This window comes from Choloepus didactylus, chromosome 1 (assembly GCF_015220235.1).
Source record: "Choloepus didactylus isolate mChoDid1 chromosome 1, mChoDid1.pri, whole genome shotgun sequence".
Classification (NCBI taxonomy): Eukaryota; Metazoa; Chordata; class Mammalia; order Pilosa; family Megalonychidae; genus Choloepus; species Choloepus didactylus.
In genome coordinates this window covers 201138309-201162540 of record NC_051307.1, presented here as the reverse complement: position 1 = coordinate 201162540, position 24232 = coordinate 201138309, and the positions used below count along the sequence as shown (strand labels likewise).

At 47.8% G+C, this 24232-nt stretch overlaps 2 protein-coding genes and 1 pseudogene across 3 annotated transcripts; 1 reads left to right on the top strand and 2 right to left on the bottom strand.

The window, feature by feature from the left end:
- Positions 1–675: 675 nt before the first annotated feature.
- Positions 676–3328, bottom strand: LOC119544650 (cathelicidin-related peptide Pt_CRAMP2-like). The gene is made up of 4 exons (XM_037850137.1): positions 3108–3328; positions 2528–2635; positions 2267–2353; positions 676–908 (listed from the first exon to the last, which is right to left on the bottom strand). Exons 1-4 carry the CDS (start codon positions 3291–3293, stop codon positions 798–800), a joined length of 492 nt encoding a protein of 163 aa, XP_037706065.1. The 5' UTR covers positions 3294–3328; the 3' UTR covers positions 676–797.
- Positions 3329–11461: 8133 nt separating this feature from the next.
- Positions 11462–13480, top strand: LOC119544658 (cathelicidin antimicrobial peptide-like). Of its 2 annotated transcripts, none has more exons than XM_037850148.1 (4): positions 11462–11703; positions 12348–12455; positions 12599–12670; positions 13280–13480. In XM_037850148.1, the coding sequence occupies exons 1-4, from the start codon at positions 11506–11508 to the stop codon at positions 13385–13387; spliced, it is 486 nt and encodes a 161-aa protein (XP_037706076.1). In that variant the 5' UTR covers positions 11462–11505; the 3' UTR covers positions 13388–13480. The 2 variants fall into 2 exon arrangements, with proteins under 2 accessions (XP_037706076.1, XP_037706083.1); XM_037850155.1 differs by lacking the exon at positions 13280–13480 and adding an exon at positions 13115–13259 and having other exon boundaries at positions 11465–11703.
- Positions 13481–18621: 5141 nt separating this feature from the next.
- LOC119526798 lies at positions 18622–21846 on the bottom strand (annotated as a pseudogene).
- Between the last annotated feature and the right edge of the window lie 2386 nt (positions 21847–24232).

The window sequence follows — 24232 nt, the reverse complement described above, 5'->3', positions numbered from 1 at the left end:
CCAAGTATCTCCGGAGCCCCTTGGGCTGAGTGATGTCGACGTGGGCCTGTGTTTGTCCTAGGCTGGAGTTGGGGAGCCCACCTGCTGCAGCCTCCTGACCCATCTGCCTCCCATGTCCTGTTGCAGGCTCCAGAGGCTTGGAGGAAGCCCTCAGTTTCTGACTCTGGGCCCCACTCAGTCTCTTGGGGACCACTGTCCCCTCCTCTCTGTCACCACTCTCAACACTCCCCCACCTGCACCCCCCACCAGCCCTCCTGTGTCCTCATGCAGCCCCTGATGGCCACCATGCCTTTCCAGGCTGTTGCCCTGGCCCTGGTGCTCTCCCTTCCGTCTCAGGTCCACCCTCCTCCCAGACTCCTCCCCTGATTCTGTGCCTCTACTGCCCTCCTTTATGACTTCTTGTGAGTCAAGGGGCAGCACTGGTCACTCCTAGGGGCTAGAGTCATGCTGCAACCACATCACCTCGGGGCTGCATATCTGTGTGGCCAACCTTGGGAGCTTCCAATTCCAGGTCCTCCTGTGACCTGTGTGGTGTGACCTGGCCCACGTGTCCTACTCTGGTGCTGACAGGAGGATGGATGGAAGGTGGGGCCTGGGACATAGGGGGAGATGGGAAAGCCTGGCCTGGGGTTCCACAACAGGGGAATGAGGGGAAGAAGGACATCAACCACGAGCTGAGCTCAGATTTTTATTTGACTGGGCCAGAGCAGCCCATGGTAGATGGTTTGGGAAGGGACCAAGATGGGGGACCACAGGAGGAGGGTCAGCAGAATTGGCTGTAAGCACTTGGAGCCATCTCAGAACTTCTTGGACCATGAAATCATGATGGGCTTCTTTGGAAGAATCTTTTTGAGCTTATCCTTTATCTTCCTGAAGACTTTTCGAAGGCCTCTGCGTGCTCTCACAGGCTGTTGGGTAGGAGAAGGGTGTCAGACAGGTTGGTATTAGCCAAGGCTGGGGCCTAGGGGCTGAGGGGATAGGATGGGCCTGCCCAGGATCAAGGCCTAATGTTTTCCCCCTCCTCAGGGTGGTCACAGTGTGGAGTGCCCAGAGGGTGGTAGTGAGAGGCCCCAGATTGGCCAGGAGACGGGGTGACCGCTCAGCCTTGTGCTTGACTCACTGTGTGAACATGGGCACACTGTTCAACTTCTCTGAGCCTTGGTGTCCTTTCCAAGCTGGCTTTTCTTCCAGCTCTGATAATTCGTGATTCTATTGTTCTAAGGCAATGTTTCTCAAACTTCATTGTGAATCAGAATCACCTGCAGGGCTCATTAAAAATCAGATTGCTGGTTCAGAGCTTCTGATTCAGGAGGTCTGCAGTGAGGCCCAAGAATTTTTATTTCTGACAAGTTCCCAGTGAGTGCTGACGCTGCTAGTGTTTGAGAACCACTGTTTCAAAGCAATAGCTCACTGGGTAACTTCAGACCACTTCTCTTTGGGTCTAAGTTTTCTCGGCTGTGAAAAGTGCGTGTGTGCACACGTGTGTGTGTGTGTGTGCCCAGGTGTGGGTGTGGGTGTACCTGTATATATGTGTATGTGTGTATATGTGTATGCTGTGTTTTGCAGGGAACTGTAACGTGACTTCCAGGCTGACAGCCCATGGGAATGCCTCTCTCTTGCCCTGAGCTTGAGGGACGGGTCTGTCGAGACCTGGGTGTTCTCAAGTACTCTTCCCCCTCCCACAAAGCCCCTCTCTTACCCTCAGCCCTCTCTCCTCTTCCTCAAGAACCCTCAGCAAATCCCCAATCCTGTACCCAACCGTTTTTCATTCCCAACTCAAGTTGTACCACCCCTATAAATTCTGCCCAGGTCTTGGGGCTCTGCCTCTTTTGCAACATCGTCTGTGAATCAAGTTCCACTTGCTGGTAGTACAGTTCAGTAGGCACTTAATTCACAGACAGCCACCTGCAGCTTCTAGCCCAGGTATTCTCAGTTCTAACCTCCCACCCACCTGAACTCCAGACCAATTAAATCAGACTCTAGGGGCTGTGCCCTAGGCTTGATATCTTACAAATTCCCGGGTGAGTCAATGTGCAGAGGCTCAGGGTGGTCAAGTGGCCTGGACAGGTCACTGAGCAGAACAGTAGATCAGCTAGGAGTTAGTTTTTTTGGTGTCTGTTGTCAGGAGACTCCTCAAGACTGGGAAGAGTGTAGAGGCTACCAAGGGGCCTCCTGGCCCTTGCCCTTTATTCTGAAGCCCCCCAGCCTAAAGTTGTGGCTCTCAGACCCTCTTCACCTTGTCCAACATCCCCAGGAGTTTGCTTACCCCTGTAGAACTCAGGGGTTCACAGCTGTTCTCCATGCTGAGGCCTTTCTCACCAACCTTGAAGAGTACCCGGCAGTTCTTCACTTGCTGTGGGTGAGAGGAACAGACTCAGAACCCAGCCACCTGCTTGTGGGGGCCCAGTACAGTGTAGAACCATGGAATAATGGGCTCCTTGTGCAGATGTAGCTGAAGAACAGAAGCCAGGGACTCACCCTGCAGCCCTGAGATGGTGCATGGGGAGCTGGGGATTGAGGAACTTACCCCATTGTCCTTGAAGGGACACTGGTCAAGTTTGAGGTTCTCCACTATCTTGCACTCTGTCTCTTTGATGGTGAAGAACAGTGACTGTGGTTTTGATAATGTTGGGTCCTGTCATCAAGGAAACAAGAGGAATCTCAGCCTTCCATAGTTAGTATGTCCACTGGTGAAGGGAAGCCAGAGAGCACCCAGCCTGTCCCTCAACAGATGGGGACTTTAGGGCCTGGAAAGGCTTCTGCCACCATCCACCAGCTCCAAACTGAGGTCCAGAAAGAGGGATTGAATTAACTAAGGGCAAACAACTAATAGTGGTAGAGCAGGGACTTGAATCCAGATCCACATGACCCTACCATACCACGCTACCAATCATACCAGTTGGAAAACCCTGCAGAAAGTACAGGGCACTGCCCAAGGGGATGGCTGCCACTGTCTTGCAGATGGAGAAACTGAGGCCCAGAATGGTGAGGGGGTCTTCCTAAAGCCTCTTCCTCCATCAGGGCAGCAGAGCCCTTAGCCCAGCGCTCCCTCTAGTATGTTCTGACTGGGAAGGGCCGTGCCCTGGGCGGTCCCTGCTCCTTCTTACCCAGTCTGCCTGGGGCAGAGCATCCAGAATGCGGAAAGCATGGTCCTCCTCCTTTTGGTTGTTGTAGACATTGATGGCCACATCCAGGGCCTCAGCTTGGCTCAGGCTGGTGTCCTTGGTGAAGGAGGCAGGCTCAGCCCATTTCAGACCCAGGAGCAGCAGCACAGCCACTCCAATGCTTCTCATCTTGCCTGGTTGCAATCTGCTGGGTGCGGCCTCTGCTTGGTTTTATGCCTGCCCGGGGTGGAGGGGGCTGCTTTCTCGCCAGCTGGCTTCCTTTGTCATAGTCAACACAAACGGTTTTGCCAATTACTTAACCTCTTGGCTTTCCCCCAAACTGGTTGCTTCACATGAAGCAGTAAAAGGGAAAGAGGAAACTGGCTCTGAGCAGGATCCTGACACCTGCCCCTGGCAAAAGTCTCCACTCCATCCCAGCAGTTCACATCTGCCTTCCCAGAGGGGAGGAGTGTGGGGCTTGGATCCCCTTCACTTGTCTCCTGTGAGAGAGGGACAGCATGGTGGATGGGTGGGAGGCATTGGGTTCAAGTCCTGGTTCTGCCGTTTTTTGAGTGGGAGTCCTTGTTTGAATGACTGAACCTCTGGGCCTCATTTCCTCATCTACTGGCTCACTCAGAGAACTGGAGAGTGTTCCTTGCAGTTGGAGACACAGCAGAATAGGGGCCACTTCCCCCTCCCCAGAGGTATAATGGCAGGAGGGACAGCCCACATTCCCTGAACTTGGGGTGAAGGGTGCATGAGGATTTCCAAGGACAGATGTGGGGTAAAGGGGTAAACGTGGCTAGGATGGAGTGCCAATGGCCTCTTTCCTGAGGGGACCTCCAGGATGCCAGTGAGGCTCCCACAAGAGAGGAGTAGAGGCTGGAGGAATGGAAGGCATCTTCCGCATCTGAGGACCTGGCAAGGGACAGTCCAGGGGATCTAGGGAAGTAGGGTCAACCAAATAGGGCCTGGAAGGATAAGGAAGGGCACTCCAGGCAGACAGCTTAGCAAATGCAAAGGCACAGGGGCAGGAAAGCACAGGGTTTCAGGATTATCAGTAATCATGCCAACGATTTTCTCCTATGATCAACTTTTCCTCCCTTGACTCAAGAGAAAGGATAAAGCATCCCCAGCAAGACTGGGCAGGGGCAGTATGTATACTTCAGGGCCCCAGGAAGTGGCTGGAAGAGTTCCCTCTGGGCCAGGGACAGCAAGGGAAGGCATCTCAGAGGAATCGGGATTTGGGCTGGACTTTGAGAGATGGATTGGGTTTGGATTTGAGAGGGGAGGAACCCTGGCCACCGGATGGAGGGGAAGAGAGAGCTTAGCAGGGCTGGGAGGCAGAAGCCAGCATCTGATGTATTCAGAAGGTCAAGGGCTTCGTATCTAGGTGGGAGGAACAGCAGGCGCGGAGGGTGCAGAAGTTCGCAGATAATGGACAATTTTGGATGTCTTGCTGGAGGGTTAAACTTTGCCCCTGGCATCCTGGGCAGGACACGTGTCATGCATGGTTCCACTCACCACAGCTAGCGTTAGTCCATCAGGGTTATTCACAATAGCCAAAAATTGGAGACAACCCAAGTGGTCACCAATTGATGAATGGATAAATAAAATGTAGTATATCCATGCAATGGAATATTATTCAGCTATAAAAAGAAAGTTAAGTACCTATACATGTTGCACTTGAAAACCAGTGAAGTAAAAGAAGCCAGTCACAAAGTACCATATATTGTAAGATTCCATTTGAAGTGTTCAGAATAGGCAAATCCACGGAGACTGAAAGTACAGTAGAGGTTCCCTTGGGCCAGCAGAGAGGTTGGGGGGAAATGGGAAATGACTCCCTATTGGTACAAGTGTCTTTTTGGGGTGATGAAAATGTTCTAAAATTGACTGTGGTGATGGTTGCACAATTCTGTGGAAATACGAAAAACCATCAAATTATACACTTTCAATGGTTGAATTATATGGCATGTGAATTATATCTTAATAAAACAGCAACAACAAAAGGTTGACTTTTTCCTGGGAGCAGGCACCTGCTTCCAATCCCTGCAGCCACTACGCAGAGATGGGAATTTGCACAGGTGCTGCCCTTCCTGTATGAGAGGGGAGGAGACTCTATGGTGATGGGAAACATCACAGACATATCTCTCCAGGGGTTCCCTAGGTGGGGGGTTGGAAGGGAAGACTGGGAGCAGGAGCCTGGAGGGGGCTGTCTCCCCCTCTACTTCTGCCCAGCCAGGCCCTTCAACTGTCCCTGGGCGGGTCTGACCACGTCCTCTGCCTCCCTGCCCGTCTGTCCTGGACATATGCCTTCTGGCCCAGGCTCAGAGCTCAGTGCCTGCTGCTCAGGGAGGACCAGGGGACAGAGGACTCCTCCCCTCACTCCATAACCCAGTGTTAGGGCCCCTGTGTCTGTGTTTCTTTGTTTCCTCCAAGCTGACACTGATGCAGACCTCAGACCTCTTTGCATCCCAGCCTCTCTTCTAAGCCCCAATTTAGCCCCACTGGGCAAAACCAAAGCCCTGCATTTAGGGGCTTCCTGGGGGTCCCACACCCATCCCAAAGCTATGACCAAGTCATCTTATCAGTTTCCAATAGCCTTTCTTCAGAGGAGCTCGGGAAATGAGTGTCCTGATCCTGGCACAGTCTCTGGCAGCAGCCTCTTGGGTGGACACTTGTTCCTGTCACTCTGTGTTGGCTTAATCCGTAACTAACTCCTACAAACCTTTTTAACAAGTGCAGCCCCAGGGGCACATAGATTCTGGAAAGGCCGAGGTTACATACTGTGACAAGTATAAATTCCTGGATGCCACCCAGAACTCATTCAGAGACCCACGCCTCTTCCTGTTTGGGGCCTCACAATCTGCATCCAGAAACAAAGGGGTGACCCCTGAGATTCTCTGCCCTTGGCATGGAGAGAAGGTAATTTCCTGCCCCAGTGTCATACCTGGAGGTGCCCGGCATCCAGAGACCCCAATGACTCACAATCCTGGCAGCAGGCTCCTGACTTCACCAAAAATAAGGCCAGGAGAAGGGGGTGTCTCAAACTCAAAGGGGTTCCCCCAGTCATCTTGGGGAACAGAGTGTGAACTGGGTGGCAGAAGGGATCCTGGGTGTCGGGAGTGGAGGACAGTTCCCCACAGGTCCTGATTCTGGGGCTCCCAAAGACCCCTTCTCCCTGCAGCCAGAGTAATGCCCCTATAATAAAATCCCCACCGGGACAGAGCCAACTATGAACCCTCACAGAGCTGCTTCCTGGTGGTCTAGACTGGGCGTGTTTGGAAGCCATCTCCACCCTGCTGCCTGACACCACTCACTGCTCTCTCCACGTGGCAACCGTTTCCCTTTAAGGTGTTGTCAAGCAGTGCCTCTGAAACATTCATAGGAAGCCAGCAGGTCACGGTGACAAAGCTGGCTCTTCCCACCCAGGGTTGTCACAGGGCCTTCTCTCCCCACAGTCCTCCCCAACCCCCAGCCCTGTCTTTTTGTCTAATTCTGTCCAATAGAACTCTCTGGGATGACGGAAATATTTTCTATGTGCACTGTCCGCATGTGGCTGTTGAGCATTTGAACTGTGGCTAGTGTGACTGAGGGACTGATTTTTAATTTTATTTAATTTGAATTAAAATTTAAATTGCCATATGTGGCTCAAGGCTACTGCATTGGACAATGCAAGTGACGACTGCATTAGAGCAGAACTGAGCAAGGCCTGGGAGGAGCCACAAGGGGAGGCAGAGTCCGGTGGTGCAGAAGGTGAGCAGCAGGCAGCCTGGTGCACGGTCCCTGGCTGCTCAGAGGCATAGACGTGTTGGAGCTGCGTGGGGTTTATGGATCACTGATAAAGGAAGAAACTGGCACTGCCCAAGGTAAGGTCATCCAGAGGGCAGGAGGGGCTGCCCAGGCCAGGAAGCTCCAGGCCTGGCCTTCCTTATTGGCAGCAAATCTGGGGTTGGGAAACCTAAATTGTGCAACAGTTCCCTAGCCCCAGTTGTCTTTTCCTGGACTGGATAGGGTGTGTTTGCCCACAGCTGCTGTGGCCTTTCCCAGCAGAAAAATAATTACAGTTTGAGCCCTCCAGGGAAGACAGAGAGACCCTGTGAAGCAACAGTTCTAGGAACCCACACTAGGGCAAGACCGGGGTCTCCCCTTTATGGCTGGACAGTCTCCATCTCCCTGGACCCCACGTCCTAGGCCCCTCTTGGGAATTTCCCTGTGGCTTATATGCCAGAGATTACTCATCACCATCCCATGCCATGTTGTTTTCTTTTGATAAACGTTCCCTAAACCTGGCTCTGGACCTGCTAGCTGCTGTCCTCGCTGGTCTGGACCCCTCTGAGGGCAGAGCCCCAAGCCAGGTCCTGAGAGGGAGCTAAGAGTAAATGGGTCCTGTCCACTAGAGAGCCCGTGGGCTAAAGGGAGCACAGGGCCTTGCCTTGGGGACCCTCCATCTGAGGGTCAGACAAGAATGTCACATCTGGGAAGCCCTTGGCCTAGGAGCAGGTGCAACCCTGTCATTGCGGGCCTGGATGGAGGAGAGAGCTCAGGGAATCCCCATCTGAAGGGGCAGCCCAGGTCCCCATGAGACTAAAGGTGGGGTTGGGGAGCTGTCTCCCAGCCTGGTTTTGGGGAATACATCGCAGAGGGATGATAACTGGGGGTGACATTTGGACAGATTCTTGAGCAGAAATGTGATGGGGACCAGGGTCATGGGTGGAGTCGTGGGCAAGGAGAGGGTAACAGCTCCTGCGTGTGCTGGCATGTTTGCTTCTGTGTCGGGCACAGAAGTCCTAGGGCCATCGCAGAGCAAGGAGACCTGACCCTGGCCTCACTCACAAAATCACCCCAGGGGTACAGAGCTTGAAGTGGAGAGGCACTTACTTGCCCACTGTTGCATTTGTTCCCAGGCAAACACTGCAGGGCATGTCATTCCCATCCTACAGATGAGGACATCCAGGCCCAAGAAAACAAAGTGACTTGCTCAACGCCATGTGGCTTGGGGCCTCCCATCCTAGGTCTCCAGTGAAACAATCCTGCTGCTGCAAGGAAGTGAGAGGGCAGGGATTGTCCAGGGCCTGGGCAGGACCCGTGGCTGGTACCCTCTGTTGACCACAGAGTGTCAGCACACCCTGTCCGTGGCCTGGGATGCCTGGGCAGGGGGAAGGGAACTTCTATGCCTGAATACACATCTGACTCCCACACACTGTAGTCCGCCAGGGTCGGGGTTACTGTCCCCGGTTTTTGCACAAGAAGCCAGAGGCTCAGGGAGGGGAGGCCATTTGCCGGAAATAGGAATTGAGTCACTTGTGTCAACAGGACCAGGTCCTTGCCCCATGAGCATTGGTGTGGCTTGTGCCTTGCCCAGTTGCTTTGCAGAGTTTGAAGCCCACTTGGGGTATGATTGAGGGGCCATGGGCTGTGCTCAGGTAGTTTATGTGCACGCGTAGATTACTGCACACACACACATCATCGCAGTAGTCCTCACACCACTCCAGGTAGACCTCACTGGACCCTTTTTACAGCAGAGTGAGGGAAGCCCTTGGTTAGGCAACATTCCCAAGAACAAGAAACTAAATAATGAGGAAGTTGTGCTGTCTTAAACCACACTGCTTCCTTCTTCTCCCTGGAGGGGTTCAAATAGGCATGAAACCTACTCGTCCACTTACCCAATGTGGGAGGGTCCTGCAGTGGTGTCAACTCCTCGTTTTAGAGGAATCTGATCTGAGGGATGACAGTTCATGGTTCAAGTCACTCCATTTTCACTGCCTCCCAGGCTCCATGTTACTTTTGAACTATTAACCCAACAGGTCACATTAAACACAACATCAAAAACTCATGTGAACTGAGTAAACACAGCGTTGCATTTCACCCTTATAACAGTTCTGTAAAGAATGATGATCTTCATATCATCGCTTTATGATCACCCTGTTAATGGGACAAGACATTCTGAAAAGGCATCTACCTCCCCTTCCTCGAGAGCAGGGCAGACACGGATTCTAAGGGTCTGAGTCAGCCTCCTTATCTTGGTGGTGGACACCCACCTGCATGTACCCAGCCCCAGGCAGGGCTCACAGCTGGAAGGTGGGGAGCCTGGACCCTCTGCTGTGGCCCTGAGAGAAAAGGCAAGGCCCCCTGAGTCCAAACTTCCGACTTGCATCAGAGGCCCTGTGTAAGCCACCTTGTACTCTGATTCCAAGCAGGCAGGGGTGTCCAGTACTGGCCAGAATGTCTCCTTCAGCCAGTGGGGAAGAGGCTCTGAGTGGTTGGATCTGACTTAGAGGAATGCAGGACAGGTCAGTTTGAGGACTAGCATGGACACCTGCTTCTGTCCCCAAAGCCAGCAAGGAAGGTGAAGGAGCCTGAAGAGCCCTAGGGGTCTGATGTTCCGGGATCAGACTCCCTTTCCCCAGCTGCTATAAAGCTTCTGATGTGCAAGCCCTGCTTGGCCAAGAGGTCACTGGGGCAACACCTGGACTGTGAAACCAAGTTGCATAGAATTCCACTTCTCCTTCCTTTTCCCAAGAGCGAGTGCACAACCAGCAGCACTTGTCCAGGATGCCACCTCCAAGATGTCCTGTCCAAACTGCCAACGGTCCCATGGGCCAACGGAGGCCAGAGTTATTCCAGGCCTTGTAGCCACATGGTCAGTCCGTAGGGGAGCCAGGACCAGAATTTACCTCATGGTCTCTGGACCCCTGTATCCCTTTGGTCCATTGCCTTTCCACCATCCAGCACCAGCCACTCTAGCTTGGTGTCTCAGCCAGAGCACTGGACAGGGAATCATTTGGGTTAAATTCAGGAGATGCTTCCTGGAGGTGTGGGAGCAAAGAGTAGAAGGTTGCCATGTCTGGTTGGAGGTTGGGGAAGGCTTCACAAGGTGGAAGGGCAGGCCAAGCAGAGGAGACAGATGCAGAGGTGGGAGAAAGAGCATGAGGCTCAGAGGTGCTGGAGTGGTTGGGTGTATGTGGCAGCATGGCACCTGGGATGTGCAGGGATGGGTGTGAGTGCACGAGGAGCAATAAGGCTACAGGCCCTGATGCCAGGCCAAGGCATGTGTGGGCTCCAGAAGCAGGGAGCGGGGATGGACAAGTCAACAGTCTGAAGGAGCTCCTGGACAATGGTGTAGAGGGTGGACTGTGGTTTGGGGAGAGCCTGGAGCCTAGAGATAGTGGAGTCTGCAGGTTGTGGCCATAGTTCAGGGGCAAAGCTAGTTGGGAAGGCCAGAAGGGAGTGTTCCCAGGAGGCCAAAGAAGCAGGTGGGGTGCTGCCCAGTCTTCCAGCTCAAGGAAGCAGGCCCCCAACAGAACAGCAGACAAGGGGGCACGGTGGGCTGAGGCATTCGTGGGAGTCTCAGACTCAGAGATACATACCAGGTGGTGTCTGCCCATCATGAGTGGTGTCCTGAGAAGGGATGGGCCCAGGTTAAATGAGACTGGGTACAGATGTGATCCTGGATGCAACCCCACAGCCCCAGACGTTACAAGGAGGGACCTTGAAGGAGACTGAGCAGGAGCCACCAGGGGGGCGGGAGGGTAACCAAGAGGGCAGCATCAGGGCAGACAGGAGGAGAGAGTGTTGGAAGGAGGGAGGGAGAGCCTCGGTGAGGTCGATGAAGACAAGGCTGGAGGGTGGTCACTGGATCCAGTGAGGGCTGAACAGTCAGTCTGCAGATGCCCTGAGCGTGAGAGAGAATGAAGAAGTGGGTCAAGTGTAGACAACCCTTCTTCAGGTTCTGCTGGGGAGGGGCCAGGGTGGCAGGCCCTGTCCAGAAGAAGGTGGGGACATTTTCAGTTGGGGAAAGGCAGTGGAGAAGGACCCAGGCCCCTTCAGGGGGGGATAGATGGAGACCAGCCCCTGAGCTAGCTGAGGGCTGGGGCCAGAGGACAGAGTTGAGTGGCCTGAAACTGAAGAGGTGACTTTTCCCATGGGGCTGACGGGGTGGACTAGTCTCTAGGTGGGGGGTGGCTACTGCTATTCATTCGTTAAACATTACTTGAGGGCCTACTGTGAGCCAGGCAGTGTCCAGAGCTGGGGATTCAGTGAGGAGAACACTCCATTATCCTGACACTTGAGGCCACAGTGGGAGAAGGGTGTGGGATGGGTACCTGATCCCCTTTCTGTCCTGGGAGACTCAATCTTCTTGAGCAACTCAGGCTATGACATTCCCCAGTGGGGCCCAGGAGAGGCCAGGATGTTGTCAGGGAGGTGGAGAAACCATCTCCCCACTTCTCTGCAAGCCCTGTGAGGCAATGGCAGGGGCTGAGGCAACCTCCAGCCCATGCCCTGGCAGGTGGCGGTATTGGGGTGGGTCAGGAAGGCCCTTGGTTGGGTCTTTGCATTAGACTCAGGCTGGGCATAAAGGGGGCTTCCTTAGGCTGAGGGGAAGACAGACTTGGGGACCATGGAGACCCAAAGACGCAGCACCCCCCTGGGTCAGTGGTCACTGTTGCTACTGCTGCTGGGCCTGGTGATGCCTCTGGCCACTGGCCAGACCCTCAGCTACCAGGAGGCTGTGCTCCGGGCTGTGGACGGCCTCAACCAGCGGTCCTCGGATGACAATCTCTACCGCCTCCTGAAGCAGGACTTGCAGCTCGAGGTGGTGAGTGGGTGGTGGTGGGGTCTGCTCCTGCCAGGCTGGCCTCACTGTCACTCCCTGCCCCACTTCCTGGCCTTTCTTCCTGCTGTACCTCCCACCAAGAAGGCACTTTCCTCCTTCAGATAGTGTCACATCTCCTTTGGGGTAACCTTCCTGGAACTGTGTCCCTCTCAGCATGAGAGCCTCCTGCCTTAGAATCCCTGCTGTGCCCATAGGTGCACCCCCCTCCCATGCCCCCAGCAGGCTGCTGGGTGATTTCTGGAATTTCAGGGGTTTCTGGGAGCTCCAGGGACAAGGGTTAGGACACTGGCTCTGGGGAGTGACTTCCCCTGCTTTAGGTGTCCTCCATATCCCGTATCTCCCAGACAGGGAAGGCCTCTGTTCAGCCTTGAGGCTTCCACCCAGAAGCCCCCTGATTTCCTTCATGCCAGAAGGGGGTGCTCCTCAGTAGAGCTTGTCTGAGGTCTGCTCCCACTCACTGTGGACTCTGTGCTCCTCACCTCTGAACAGATGCATGAAACCCACCGCCCGGCACGCTGTGGGTGCTGTTGAATGGCTGTTCTCTTGGTGGGGTGCCAGGGAGTCAGGAATCAGAGAGGGAAAGAATGGGCCTGAACTGGGTCTCCCCACTTCCTGCCCCTGCCTAGGATGAGGATCCGGACACCCCAAAGCCTGTGAGCTTCACGGTGAAGGAGACAGTGTGCCCCAGGACAACACGGCAGCCTCCCGAGCAGTGTGACTTCAAGGAGAACGGGGTGAGGCTGGGGTCTGGAGGTGCAGGCGGGTGCCTGCGGAGAAAGGGAACAAAGGGCCCTGGGGAACGTTTCCAGCCACTGGGGTGGGGCTGGGAGATTATGGCGAGGGACTTTCAGTCTGACCTCGAGCCTCCCCTTCCCAGCTGGTGAAACAGTGTGTGGGGACCGTCACCCTGGACCAAGCCAGTGACTACTTCGACATCAACTGTGATGGAGTGAGTGACCTGTTCTGGGCTGCAGGGTCTGATGGGGGGTGTGGGTGGGAAGCGTGGGAACACCTTATGGACCAATTAACCGCTGTCCCACTCAGAGCAAGGAAAGCCCCTTCTACTCTGGGCTCTTGTGTACTTGAACCAGAACTATCTAGAGCTGTAATCCCTTAGAGCAGTGGTTCTCAAAGTGTGAGGCTCGTTTGGGAACTTGCTAGAAATGCAAATTCTCAGACCCCACTCAGACCTACTGAATCAGATTCTGGGGGTGGAACCTAAGAATTTGTATTTTAAGAAGCCCCTCAGGGGATTCAAACTCTTGCTGAAGTTTGAGAACCACTGACTTAGAGTTATCAGCTTTTAGTCCCGTGTTACCCTCCCAGTTTTGCTATGTGACCCTTGGAAGCTCTTTGCCAAATGAGGGCATCGGTTTGCTTATCTGTTTGTTGGGTGTAGGGATTCAATCATATTCTCCCAAGATCACAGCCAGAGAGTAAACTGGGGCCCCAAGTCTCCTGGGACAACCCAGGAAGGGCGGGTTCCTAGTTGGAGAGGGATCTTGGCTTGACCCTGAGACCAGCACCCCCAAGGAGCCTGTTTCCTCCTGGTGCACAGCCCCAACGTATCAAGAGAGTTCGCCCGCTGCATCGTCGCATCTGGAGACCTCCGCGGATGCGTTTTCCGAGTAACAACAGACTCTGCAAGATATTGAAGATTTGTTAACGAATCTCACACCTAGGACAGAGTCTTAGAGTCCTCCCTGCCCTGGCTCAGGCGTCTAGGTTCTGAAAAATAAACTCTTGTACAAGCAGCTTCCTCCAGGCTTTGACCTCAGTTGTGTTGCGTCCTCTCCTCGCCGCAACCAAGTCCTTAACTCTGGGAGGTTCCCGTGCTGCGTGCGTGCATGCGTGCGTGTGTGTGCGTGCGTGTGTGTGCGTGCGTGCGTGTGCGTGTGTGTGTGATATGGATGGGTGGGGAAAGCTGTCCCATCGAGGGAGGACCTGGGGGGAGGTGGCAGGCCTGGGAGGACTAGGACAGTGTCTCCATTCTCAGGGTCCCTTCCCATGCCCCACAGACACCCCTGCCCTCCTCAATTCAACATCCAGCAGGGACTGAAGGAGACCTCCCATGTGCAGTTGTCCTGGAGCTGTTCCTGCTCACACGGAGGTGACAGTTAAGGGAGGGGCCAGGCATTTTGTTAAACACTCACAGACACACAGAGGGGTCTCACAGCCAGTTGGCTTCTAAAGTCATCCTGGCCGGTGGAATTCCCCCTTGAAAACTCTGGAAAAGCCCACCACTCCTGGCTTTTCCTCTGGCATTGGGGCACACCACTGTTTCTTCAGCTGGGCAGCAGATTATCTTGTGGGCCTGTGTTTTGGGGTCAAATGGTACAAAAAGCTTGTACCATTAAAAACAAGAATCCTGGAGCAAGTTCACAGAAATGTTGCTATATTAGGTAACTTTCTTGGGGTAAAGTAGGAACATGTTGGAAGTTAAGCAGTTATCTTAGGTTAGTTGTCTTTTTCTTACTCCCTTGTTATGGTCTCTTTGAAATGTTCTTTTATTGTATGTTTGTTTTCTTTTTAACTTTTTTTTCATACAGTTGATTTAAAAAAGAAGGGAAAGTTAAAAAAAAAAAAAAAAACAAGGAAAAAAAAAGATGTAGTGCCCCCTTGAGGAGCCTGTGGAGAATGCAGGGGTATTCGCCTACCCCACCTCCATGGTTGCTAACATGACCACAGACATAGGGGACTGGTGGTTTGATGGGTTGGGCCCTCTACCACAGGTTTTACCCTTGGGAAGACGGTTGCTGCAAAGGAGAGGCTAGGCCTCCCTATGGTTGTGCCTAAGAGCCTCCTCCCGAATGCCTCTTTGTTGCTCAGATGTGGCCCTGTCTCTCTAGCTAAGCCAACTTGAAAGGTGAAATCACTGCCCTCCCCCCTACGTGGGATCAGACACCCAGGGGAGTGAATCTCCCTGGCAACGTGGAATATGACTCCCGGGGAGGAATGTAGACCTGGCATCGTGGGACGGAGAACATCTTCTTGACCAAAAGGGGGATGTGAAAGGAAATGAAATAAGCTTCAGTGGCAGAGAGAATCTAAAAGAAGCCGAGAGGTCACTCTGGAGGGCACTCTTACGCACACTTTAGACAACCCTTTTTAGGTTCTAAAGAATTGGGGTAGCTGGTGGTGGATACCTGAAACTATCAAACTACAACCCAGAACCCATGAATCTCGAAGACAGTTGTATAAAAATGTAGCTTATGAGGGGTGACAAGGGGATTGGGAAAGCCATAAGGACCACACTCCACTTTGTCTAGTTTATGGATGGATGAGTAGAAAAATAGGGGAAGGAAACGAACAGACAAAGGTACCCAGTGTTCTTTTTTACTTCAATTGCTCTTTTTCACTCTAATTATTATTCTTGTTATTCTTGTGTGTGTGCTAATGAAGGTGTCAGGGATTGATTTGGGTGATGAATGTACAACTATGTAATGGTACTGTGAACAATCGAAAGTACGATTTGTTTTGTATAACTGCGTGGTATATGAATATATCTCAATAAAATGAAGATAAAAAAAAAAAAAAAAAAGACATAATGCTGAGCAAAATAAGCCAGGCACAAAAAGAAAGATATTGTATGTCACCACTAATGTGAATTCTGCGAAAAATGTACAATGTTTTATACTGTAGGATGTAGGGGACCTAGAGATACCAATTAGTGGAGGGGGAATGATAATCTAATAAGAACAGATAAACTATGAAGGGTAATAAAAAAAAAAAAAAGAAAGAAAGCAGCTGTGGATGAAAACTTATAGCTTTAAAAGGATTTTTGAATAAGAAAAACTAAAAGGAATGTATTAAACCCAGGCATCTAGAAAAAGAAAAACAAAATAAACTTATGGAAAGTTGAAGGAAAAAAAAAGATGAGTGCAAATAATACACAGTGAATAAAGAAACAAAAAAGTAAGAAAACCAAAACTGGTTTTTTGAAAAATCCAATAAAATAGGCGAATATCTAGTAAGACCAATAAGAAAAAAAAAAAAACAACAACGTGAAAACACAAATAAACATTATCAGGAAAAAAGGGGAAGACATAAGTATGCAACCAGTAGAAAATTTTAATACTTATAAGAAAATATTAAAATATAATATATATTTAATACATTTTCTAAAAATGTAGATGAAATGGTACAATATTCAAGAAAAACTCAATTGTTATAATTGTTCAAGAAAAAACAGAAAATCTGAACAATTCAGTAACCACCAGAGAAATTGATTAAGTAATCAATTCTCTCTTTGGTGGGGATTAAGGGAGGGATCCAAACGTGGAAAGAAATGCTTTTTGAAGTAATTTCTTTCCACATGATCCAGCAATTCAACTATTAGCTATATATTAGAACTGAAGGCAGGAACCTGAACAGGAAACAACCCAGGTGTCCATCAGCTGATGAATGAATAAACAAAATGTGGTCTATTCACATGATGGGATATTATTCAGCCATAAGAAGAAATGAAGCCATGACCCATGTGACTACAGGGATGAACCTTGCAGACATTATGTTGAGTGAAATAAGTCAGACACAAAAGGCAAATAACGTATGACCTCACTAATATGAACTAAATATAACTAGGATGCTCACGGTGTTAATGCCTAGAATATAAGTTAACAGAAGATAGAATGAGAACAGAGAATGGGGAGCTGATGCTTAATTTGTGAGAATTTGTAACAAGGTTGACTAAATGTTTGGAAATGTATAGAGGTGATGGTAGCACATTATAGTGAGCATAATTAACAGCAATGATATTTGGGTGTGATTGTGGTTGAAAGGGAAAGTTTAGGGTCATGTGTGTGACCAGAAGGTAAGCCAGAGGATGACACATGGGACTGTATAACAGTGAACCCTCTTGTGGATGATGAGTATGGTCAACAGTACAAATGTAAGAATGTTCTTCCAGTAATTAGAATAAATGTACAAACTATTACAAGGTGTTAATAATAGGGTGGTATGTGGGTAAGAACACACCTAAAGAAACCTATGGACTGTGGTGAATAGTACTATATGAATATTCTCCCATTATTGCCAAAAAAAAAAAAAAAACAAAAACAAAAACAAATGCACACAAAACAAGGACATCTTGCTAAGTGAAAGAAACCAGACACAAAGCACTACATACTGTTTGACTCCATTTATATAAAATATAAACATAAATAAATTTAGAGATGGAAAAAAAGTGTTTGCTCTGACAGAAATAGACTAGTGATTACAGAGGGCTAGAGAAAGATAGAGGAGTTGAGAGATAACTGTTGAGTACTTTTCTTTTTGGAGTGTTGAAATTGTTCTAGAATTGATTGTGAGGAATGCACAACTTTGTGAGTACACTAGAAGATGCTGATTGTACACTTTAGGTGGATTGTATGGTATGTGGATTTATCTCAATAAAAATGCTTTTTAAAAAATGGGAATGTACACTTTAGATGGATTGTGTGGTATGTGGATTTATCTCAATAAAAATGCTTTAAAAAAAAAAAAAAAACAAGAATCCTGTCTGCGGGTGAGGAGATCTGGTGAGGAGACACATGCTGACACTCAGGTCACATCACCATGGCACCTGCTGTTCCAGACTGCCCATGTCCTGCCCTCTCACCCTTCTGTAGCTGAGGGTAAGCACCTGTGGTCTTTGAGCATTCCGGGGAGAAGCCTCAACCAGTGCTTGGGAACTGGCTGGGAAAATGTCTTCTCTTCTTCACCCCCTAGTGCGGGCCAACTCCAAGGTGTGTTATTCTCAGGTTGAGTCTCTGATGCCCAGACTCATGACCCGGTCATTAACACACCCTGCTCCATCTCACTTCTCTGCACTCCTGCTGGTGCTTTCTTTCATTTATTTATTTATGGCAGCTGTATTTGTCAAAATTGCAAGCAACCAAGATGTCCTCAAGTAGGTGAATGGGTCAGCCAACTGTGGTATGTCCATGTAATGAAATACCATTCAGCAATAAAAAGAAATGACCTCTCAAGCCATGAAAAGACACGGAGGAAGCTTAGGTACATACTGCTAAGTGAAAGAAGCCAGTCTGGAAAGACTACATGCTGTAAGATTCCAACTATACGACACTCTGGAAAAGGCAAAACTACGGAAACAGTAAGAACACCAGAGGTTCCTAGAAGTTCATGGCATGGGAGAAGGAGTGAATAGGTGGATCCCAGGTGACGTTCAGGGCAGTGAAACTCTTCTGTATGAGATGGAAAGGAATACATGATATTATGTGTTTGTCAAAAACCCATGGAACTTTACAATACAAAGAGCAAACCCTAGTGTAAACGATGAACTTCAGGGAATAATAATATATCAATACTGGTTCATCAGTTGTAACAATGTACCACAGCAATGCAAGATGTTAATAATAGAGGAAACCATGTGCAGGGGACAAGGGGAGAGGTTATATGAGTACCACGTTTTTTCTGTGCAATTTTTTGGTAAACCTAAAACTGCTTAAAAAAAGTCTATTAAAAAAAGAAGTGAATGACCTGCAAATGCCCCAGTTCAAGATAGTTTTGGGAAGAGGATATTTTGGAGTCTCACTGGCCACTTGAGGGACCAGGAAGGCCTTTCCCCAGGGAGATTTGTGGGTGGATGATTGTGTGGTGCTGAGCTCTACTTGGAAAATCTCTAGTTTTTTTTTTGTTTTTGTTTTTGTTTTTAATTAAATTCAGTTTTATTGAAATACTTTCACACACCATACAATCATCCATGGTGTACAATCCACTGTCCACAGTATGATAACATAGCTATGCGTTCATCACCACAATCTATCTCTGAACATGGAAAATCTCTAGTTTTTACAAGATTTCCCTGGAAACCAAAGTGACCCTGACCCAGATATCTGAGTTAAAAAGTAGACAAAGGAGAGAAGAGAGGCATGTGCAAGGGGTGGGAAGACCCTATTTCTATAAGGCCTGATATTTACTAGTACTTTTAGATAGAAATCCATAGTCCACCATCCTGGAGGGAATCTGGAATTCCAGGCTGTGTCTTCCACGGTAGGCTTCAAAGCCTTGGCTTGTCCTACTGGACCAGGTTCTTTCTGGAGATAGACCTACAGCTGGGTCAGCAAAGCTGCTCAGCGTGTTACCCTGACCCTCTGACTGAGGTCTGGTGGGTAACAGATACTGATAAATGACAGCTGAAGGAAGAGCTGGAGGTCTCATTCTCATGAGGAAAACTGTACAATTCCATAATTTGCATCAGAGTACAAAGCAGGAACTGAGGCCACGAGCCATTCCACTGTGGATCTTGCATCTGGATGCCACCTGTGGGACTCCCAGTGAAGACAGAGTCCCATGCCTAGTTGGAAGTGCCAAATGGCTGAGGTGGAAGGGAGCTGTAGGAATGTGAAACCATAGGGAAGAAAAAGAATAAGGATTGGTGCTTGCTCTGGGTGAGGTGAGCACATTCTCCTTGGCTGGAAGGCCCTGGCTTGGTTTCTTGAGTCATTGCTGTTGCTGCTGCTGCTGCTTCCTCAATTTGAATCGCCAGGGTATCAGGTTATCAGTTTCCTCATCAGTAAATTGGGACAACTTGGCCCACTTTAAAGGATTGGTCTAATGCTGGGGTTAGACAAGGAAGGCAAAGGACCTTAAAAGGGGCTGAATCCTAATTGGAGAGGATAAGGCACTGGAAGGAGGAAAGTCTGGTCACTCTTGGGGCACAGTGTTGGGAATGTCCATCAAGTAGAGATGGAGCGAGACACCTGGAATCCTCATCTGAGGCAGAGATCAATAAGATGCAGGACAGCCACACCAAGCAGACTTCCCTGGATGTGCAAAACCAAGAGCCTCTCCTCCCCAGTCCTGACCTCTCCCAAAGGAGAGGTGAGCAGCTGGCACGGTGAGGGGAGAGGGTCCTCCAGGCCTCCTCCATTCCGACTGAGCTGGGGTTGGCCTGAGGCACCACACCTTTTTGCCATTCCTGTTGAATCTCACCTCTATTTAATGTTTTTTTGTTTGTTTGTTTTGCTAAAAGCCAACTCTCACTTCTCCTGAGCATTAGCAACATTAATTTTTTATCCGTAATTTTGAGAGCCAGCTATTAGATAGCACTTGTTCAGCGCTGTCACAGACAAGGAATCCAAGACACAGAGAAGTTACAGCTGAGGCTGCAGAGCTGGAATTAGAACTCGGGCAGCCTCCACCACCCCCTAGAGCTGTGCCTGTCTGGCCAGAAGCTCCAGGTGTGACCTCATTAAATACAACACCCCATTAGCAGATTTTCCTGACCAAGTCGGCAACAGAGATATGGAATATACAACAATCCCAAGTAGTAGTACTATTAGGACTGGATGTTTTTAAAAAAGTTTTATGTGGAAATAACTTGGAATTTACAAAAAGGACGGGAAGAAAAAGTACAAAGGACATCCATATTCCTTTACCCAGATTCAATGATCATGAACATTTTATTCCATTTGCTTCATCATTTACTCTTTCTACACACACACACACACACACACACATACACACACACACAAACTTTTTTTCAGAACAATTTGAGGGAAACTTGCATACATCATGGTCCTTTACCCTTAAACACTTTCATGTATATTTCTTAAGAATGGAGATAGTCTCTTAAATAATCACAGCACCGTTGTCAATTTTATAAAATTACATGGAAACACTTTTTTTTTAATGATACACTGATCCTATTCCAATTTTGTCAACTGATAAAATAATATCCTTTACAATATTTTTTCACCTCCAGTTGAGGATCCAGTCTAGGGTCAGATCTCATTAGCTAATGTGAAGTCTCACTAGCTTTCTTTAATCTGGAATGTTTCCATAGACTTCCCATATCCTATTATTCCCTAAAAAATTCGTGTGGTATGGGTTGTGGGATTGGAGATACGTGTGTGTATGTGTGTGGTGCGGGTGTATGTGTGTGATATGTGTGTGTGTGAATGTGGTTGTGTCTGGGAGTGTGGGTGTGGGTTTGTGGATGTAATACATCTGTCAGGTGTACTGGGGATGTGTATAGGGGTTGTGTGTTTAGGTGTGCATGGGTTTGTGGAGAAGTGAGTGTGGAATGTGTGGGGTTATGCAGGGATGTGTGAGTGGGGTGTGTGTGTATAGGGATATCTAAAGCATGCACATGGTTCTATGTGTTGTGGTGTAGATCTGGGATGTGTATGTGGCATATGGCTGTGTGTGTGTGAGTGGGGTGCATGCATAGGCAAATATGAAGTGTGTCTGTATGAATGTACCTGTGGGGGGGTGGGTCTGCAGGGGTGAGAATATGTGCAGACGTGTCAGTGTGGGTGTGTTTGTCAGTGTGATTGTACATAATTTATATAAATAATTTTTAAAATTATTCACTTTCATTCTCTAAAAATTATTGCTTATGTGTAAAATATGTAACATTTTTTAAGAAGCATAAACAAATATAGTGTCTTATTGACATATTATTTGGGAGGGAAGCTGCTGCTGTGGCAGGGTCTTAGGGGCAAGAATTAGATATGAACATGAGACTAGAAGTGATAGCTGAGTAGTTGGGAAAATTCTCGGTTTAGTCCTTTAGCTGGAAAATGCTGAGTATAGTCTTTGGTAGCTAGAAATGCTTATTATAATCAAACCACTCAAGCAGCTTTGATTCACTTTAAACCTGAAGCCCTTACTAGCATAGCTTGCTGTGACCTAATCTCAAAAGCTTACACTCTGTTCCTGGTTACATTAATGAGCTCTTTTCCCATCTCTGCTTGTAGGGATAAGACACCACCTAAAGCAGAGAGAAACCCATATGGACTATATCAGTACTTTCCTCCCTCTGAAGAACAAGATCAAAAGCCTGAATGGTCAACAAAGAAACAAGGGCCTACCAGAAAACAGGATACGCTGACAAAACGTAATGAAGCAGGTGGCCATTGCTCAGTTTTAAGGAATCCTGTGACTTTCACTTCTTTTTCCTTTTTCCTTCTGTTTTCTTCCAGACCTTTGCCATTCCTTTGGCTGTTTGGACTATAAAAGCTAAAGTCATCTTTCCCACTTCAAACTGGTCTTAGAAAGATTTTTCTTTTTTCCAGTTCCTTGATGATACATCTTCAATAAACTCACCTTCTCATCAAAGAAAAGAGACTGTTTCTCTGTTTGATGCAGGATCAGGCAAGCCTGACTATTTAGGATCATGTTTTTATGAAGGTAACAGAAGTTACAATCAGCAGGAATATAATGTTTATGCAGATACTTAATATTGTATTAATTTTTTATTGGCAATAAATTCAAACTAACAGAAAAGTTTCAAGAAGGGTACAAAAATGCCCATATTCTCTTTATCAAGAGTCATCTATGTTAAAGTTCGCACCATTTGCTGATTTATCATTTATCTGTCATCTATCTATCTACATGTATCTACCATCTATTTATCTATATCTATCAACCCAATCTATTTTTTCTGATAGTAGATTGCATACACTATGCTCTTTTATCTTTTAATATTTCAGTGTAAATTTGCTAAGAACAAGGGTATGCTCTTACATAAACACAATACATTATATTCAAGAAGTTTAACATTGACGAATACAATCTAATGTCGATAAATTTGTCCATATTCCAAATTTCAAAACTGTTCTGATAATGTCCTTTCATAGAAATATTTTCATTAATAGAGGGTCCAGTTTGTTGTATATACTGATTTATGTACTAACTACTCTGCTTGTGGGACATTTTGCTTTTGCGAACTTCCTGAGTACAGTGGATGCTGGGTAGACATCAGGACTGGTGTGTAGCTTTGTATTTATCTCTGGCAGAGGGTCCCTAAACTTTGTAGTCTAGGGGACATCAGCAAATGGCAATGAGTGGCTTTCTAGGGGCTGGACCACGATGACCCTGGATCCTGGACCTGGGATACTAAAGCTGTGCTGTCCACCAGGGCAACTATGTGCCACGTTTAACTATCAAGCACCTGAAATGTAGCCATCGTTACATTTCACTCTTAAAGACTTCAGCGTGCAGCCTCGAAGAATAAGAACATTCTCCCACATTACCATAATCCCATTATCACACTAAAAAATGATAGTTTCATAATATCACCTGACATCATGTTCATATTCATATTTTTCCAATTGTTTCTAGAATGGCTTTAGATCTTTTCTCCCTTCCTTAGATCTAGGTTCAACTAAACTTTATGTTTCTGGAAACCTACAACTTCACTAATAAAAAACCAACAACATTTGTTTATTACTGTTACGGCTCTTTTTAATTTTAATTGAGAACAATCTCTTTGCCTTTATTTTTCATTACACTGACTTGTGGAAGAGACCAGGCCAGTTGCCTTGTAGAAGTTTCCACCTTCTGGATTTTTCTCGTAGTATTTAACTTTTTTTCTGTATTGCCCTCTGTGTTAACTGTTCCATTGTAAATACCTTGCATATCTTGTAAATTGGAACTTAAATACAAAGTCTTTATTAGATATTTTTGGCAAGAAAACTTCATAAGTGATGCTGTGTTCTTCATACTGAATTCCATCAGGATGTACACAGGGTCAGGTTATTCCACTATTAGAATTCATTAGAGTTCAGTCATTCAGTCGTTAATAACTGCCAGATCTTTATATCATAAGGGAGCTTTACTCCTTTGCAATTAGTATATAATTTATGAGGTGAGTCAAAGTCAGTTTTGAAGGAAAAACATGCTTCTAACTGGTTAGCCTGAGAAGTTGCAGGTTTACAGAAAAATAATGCAGAAAATACAGAGCTCCCATATACCCCCCCCATTATTAAAACTTTGTGTTAGTGTGGTAACTTTGCAATAATTGATAAAAGAATATCACTATAATTATACTGTTAACTATAGTCCATAGTTTACATTAGGGTTCATTGTGCTGTAAGTCTTGTGTGGGTTTTTGTTGTTGTTGTTGGTTTATTAGTGAAGTTGTAGGTTTCCAGAAAGATCATGCAGAAAATACAGAGTTCCTATATAGAGGGGTGTATTATTTAGGGTTCTCTAGGGAAAAAGAACCAACAAGAGCTATCTGTGAATATAAGTTTTTATAAGAATGTCTCATGCAACTGTGAGGATGTAAGAGTCCAAATTCCACAGGACACACAGAGAACTGGTAACTCCAATAAAGGTGTTGATGAATTCCTCAGGAGACGCTAGTTAGTTGAAGAAGTGAAGGTTCACTCTCTTTCTCCCTTAGAAGTCTTCAACTGATTGGATTAAATCCAGCTGATTGAATTCTCTCATTGTGGAAGACACTCTCTTCAGTGATGTAATCAGGCACAGGTGCAGTCAACTGAATGATGATTTAATAAACCAGCCTTCTGGTTTATCAGCCAGCCACAAATGTTCTTGCAGTAATGGTTAGGCCAGTGCTTGCTTGACCAGACACCTGGACACCATCACCTGGCCAAATTGACACATGGATCCAACCATCACAGTCCGCCCCTTGTCAACTTGGCAGTTATATACATCACCTTAAACCGTACTTAATCTACAAAAAGAGCACAATCACAGACATATATTTTGCTGTTATATAACATATATTTCACTGTTATATAATATAATATAATGC

Coding starts and splice junctions, on each gene's coding strand:
- LOC119544650 (XM_037850137.1), bottom strand. CDS start 3,293: ATGAGAAGCATTGGAGTGGCTGTGCTGCTGCTCCTGGGTCTGAAATGG. Junction 2,636..3,107: donor CTCTGCCCCAGGCAGACTGG/GTAAGAAGGAGC, acceptor CCTTGATGACAG/GACCCAACATTATCAAAACC. Junction 909..2,266: donor AACCCCTGAGTTCTACAGGG/GTAAGCAAACTC, acceptor CCTACCCAACAG/CCTGTGAGAGCACGCAGAGG.
- LOC119544658 (XM_037850148.1), top strand. CDS start 11,506: ATGGAGACCCAAAGACGCAGCACCCCCCTGGGTCAGTGGTCACTGTTG. Junction 11,704..12,347: donor AGGACTTGCAGCTCGAGGTG/GTGAGTGGGTGG, acceptor GCCCCTGCCTAG/GATGAGGATCCGGACACCCC. Junction 12,671..13,279: donor TCGACATCAACTGTGATGGA/GTGAGTGACCTG, acceptor CCTGGTGCACAG/CCCCAACGTATCAAGAGAGT.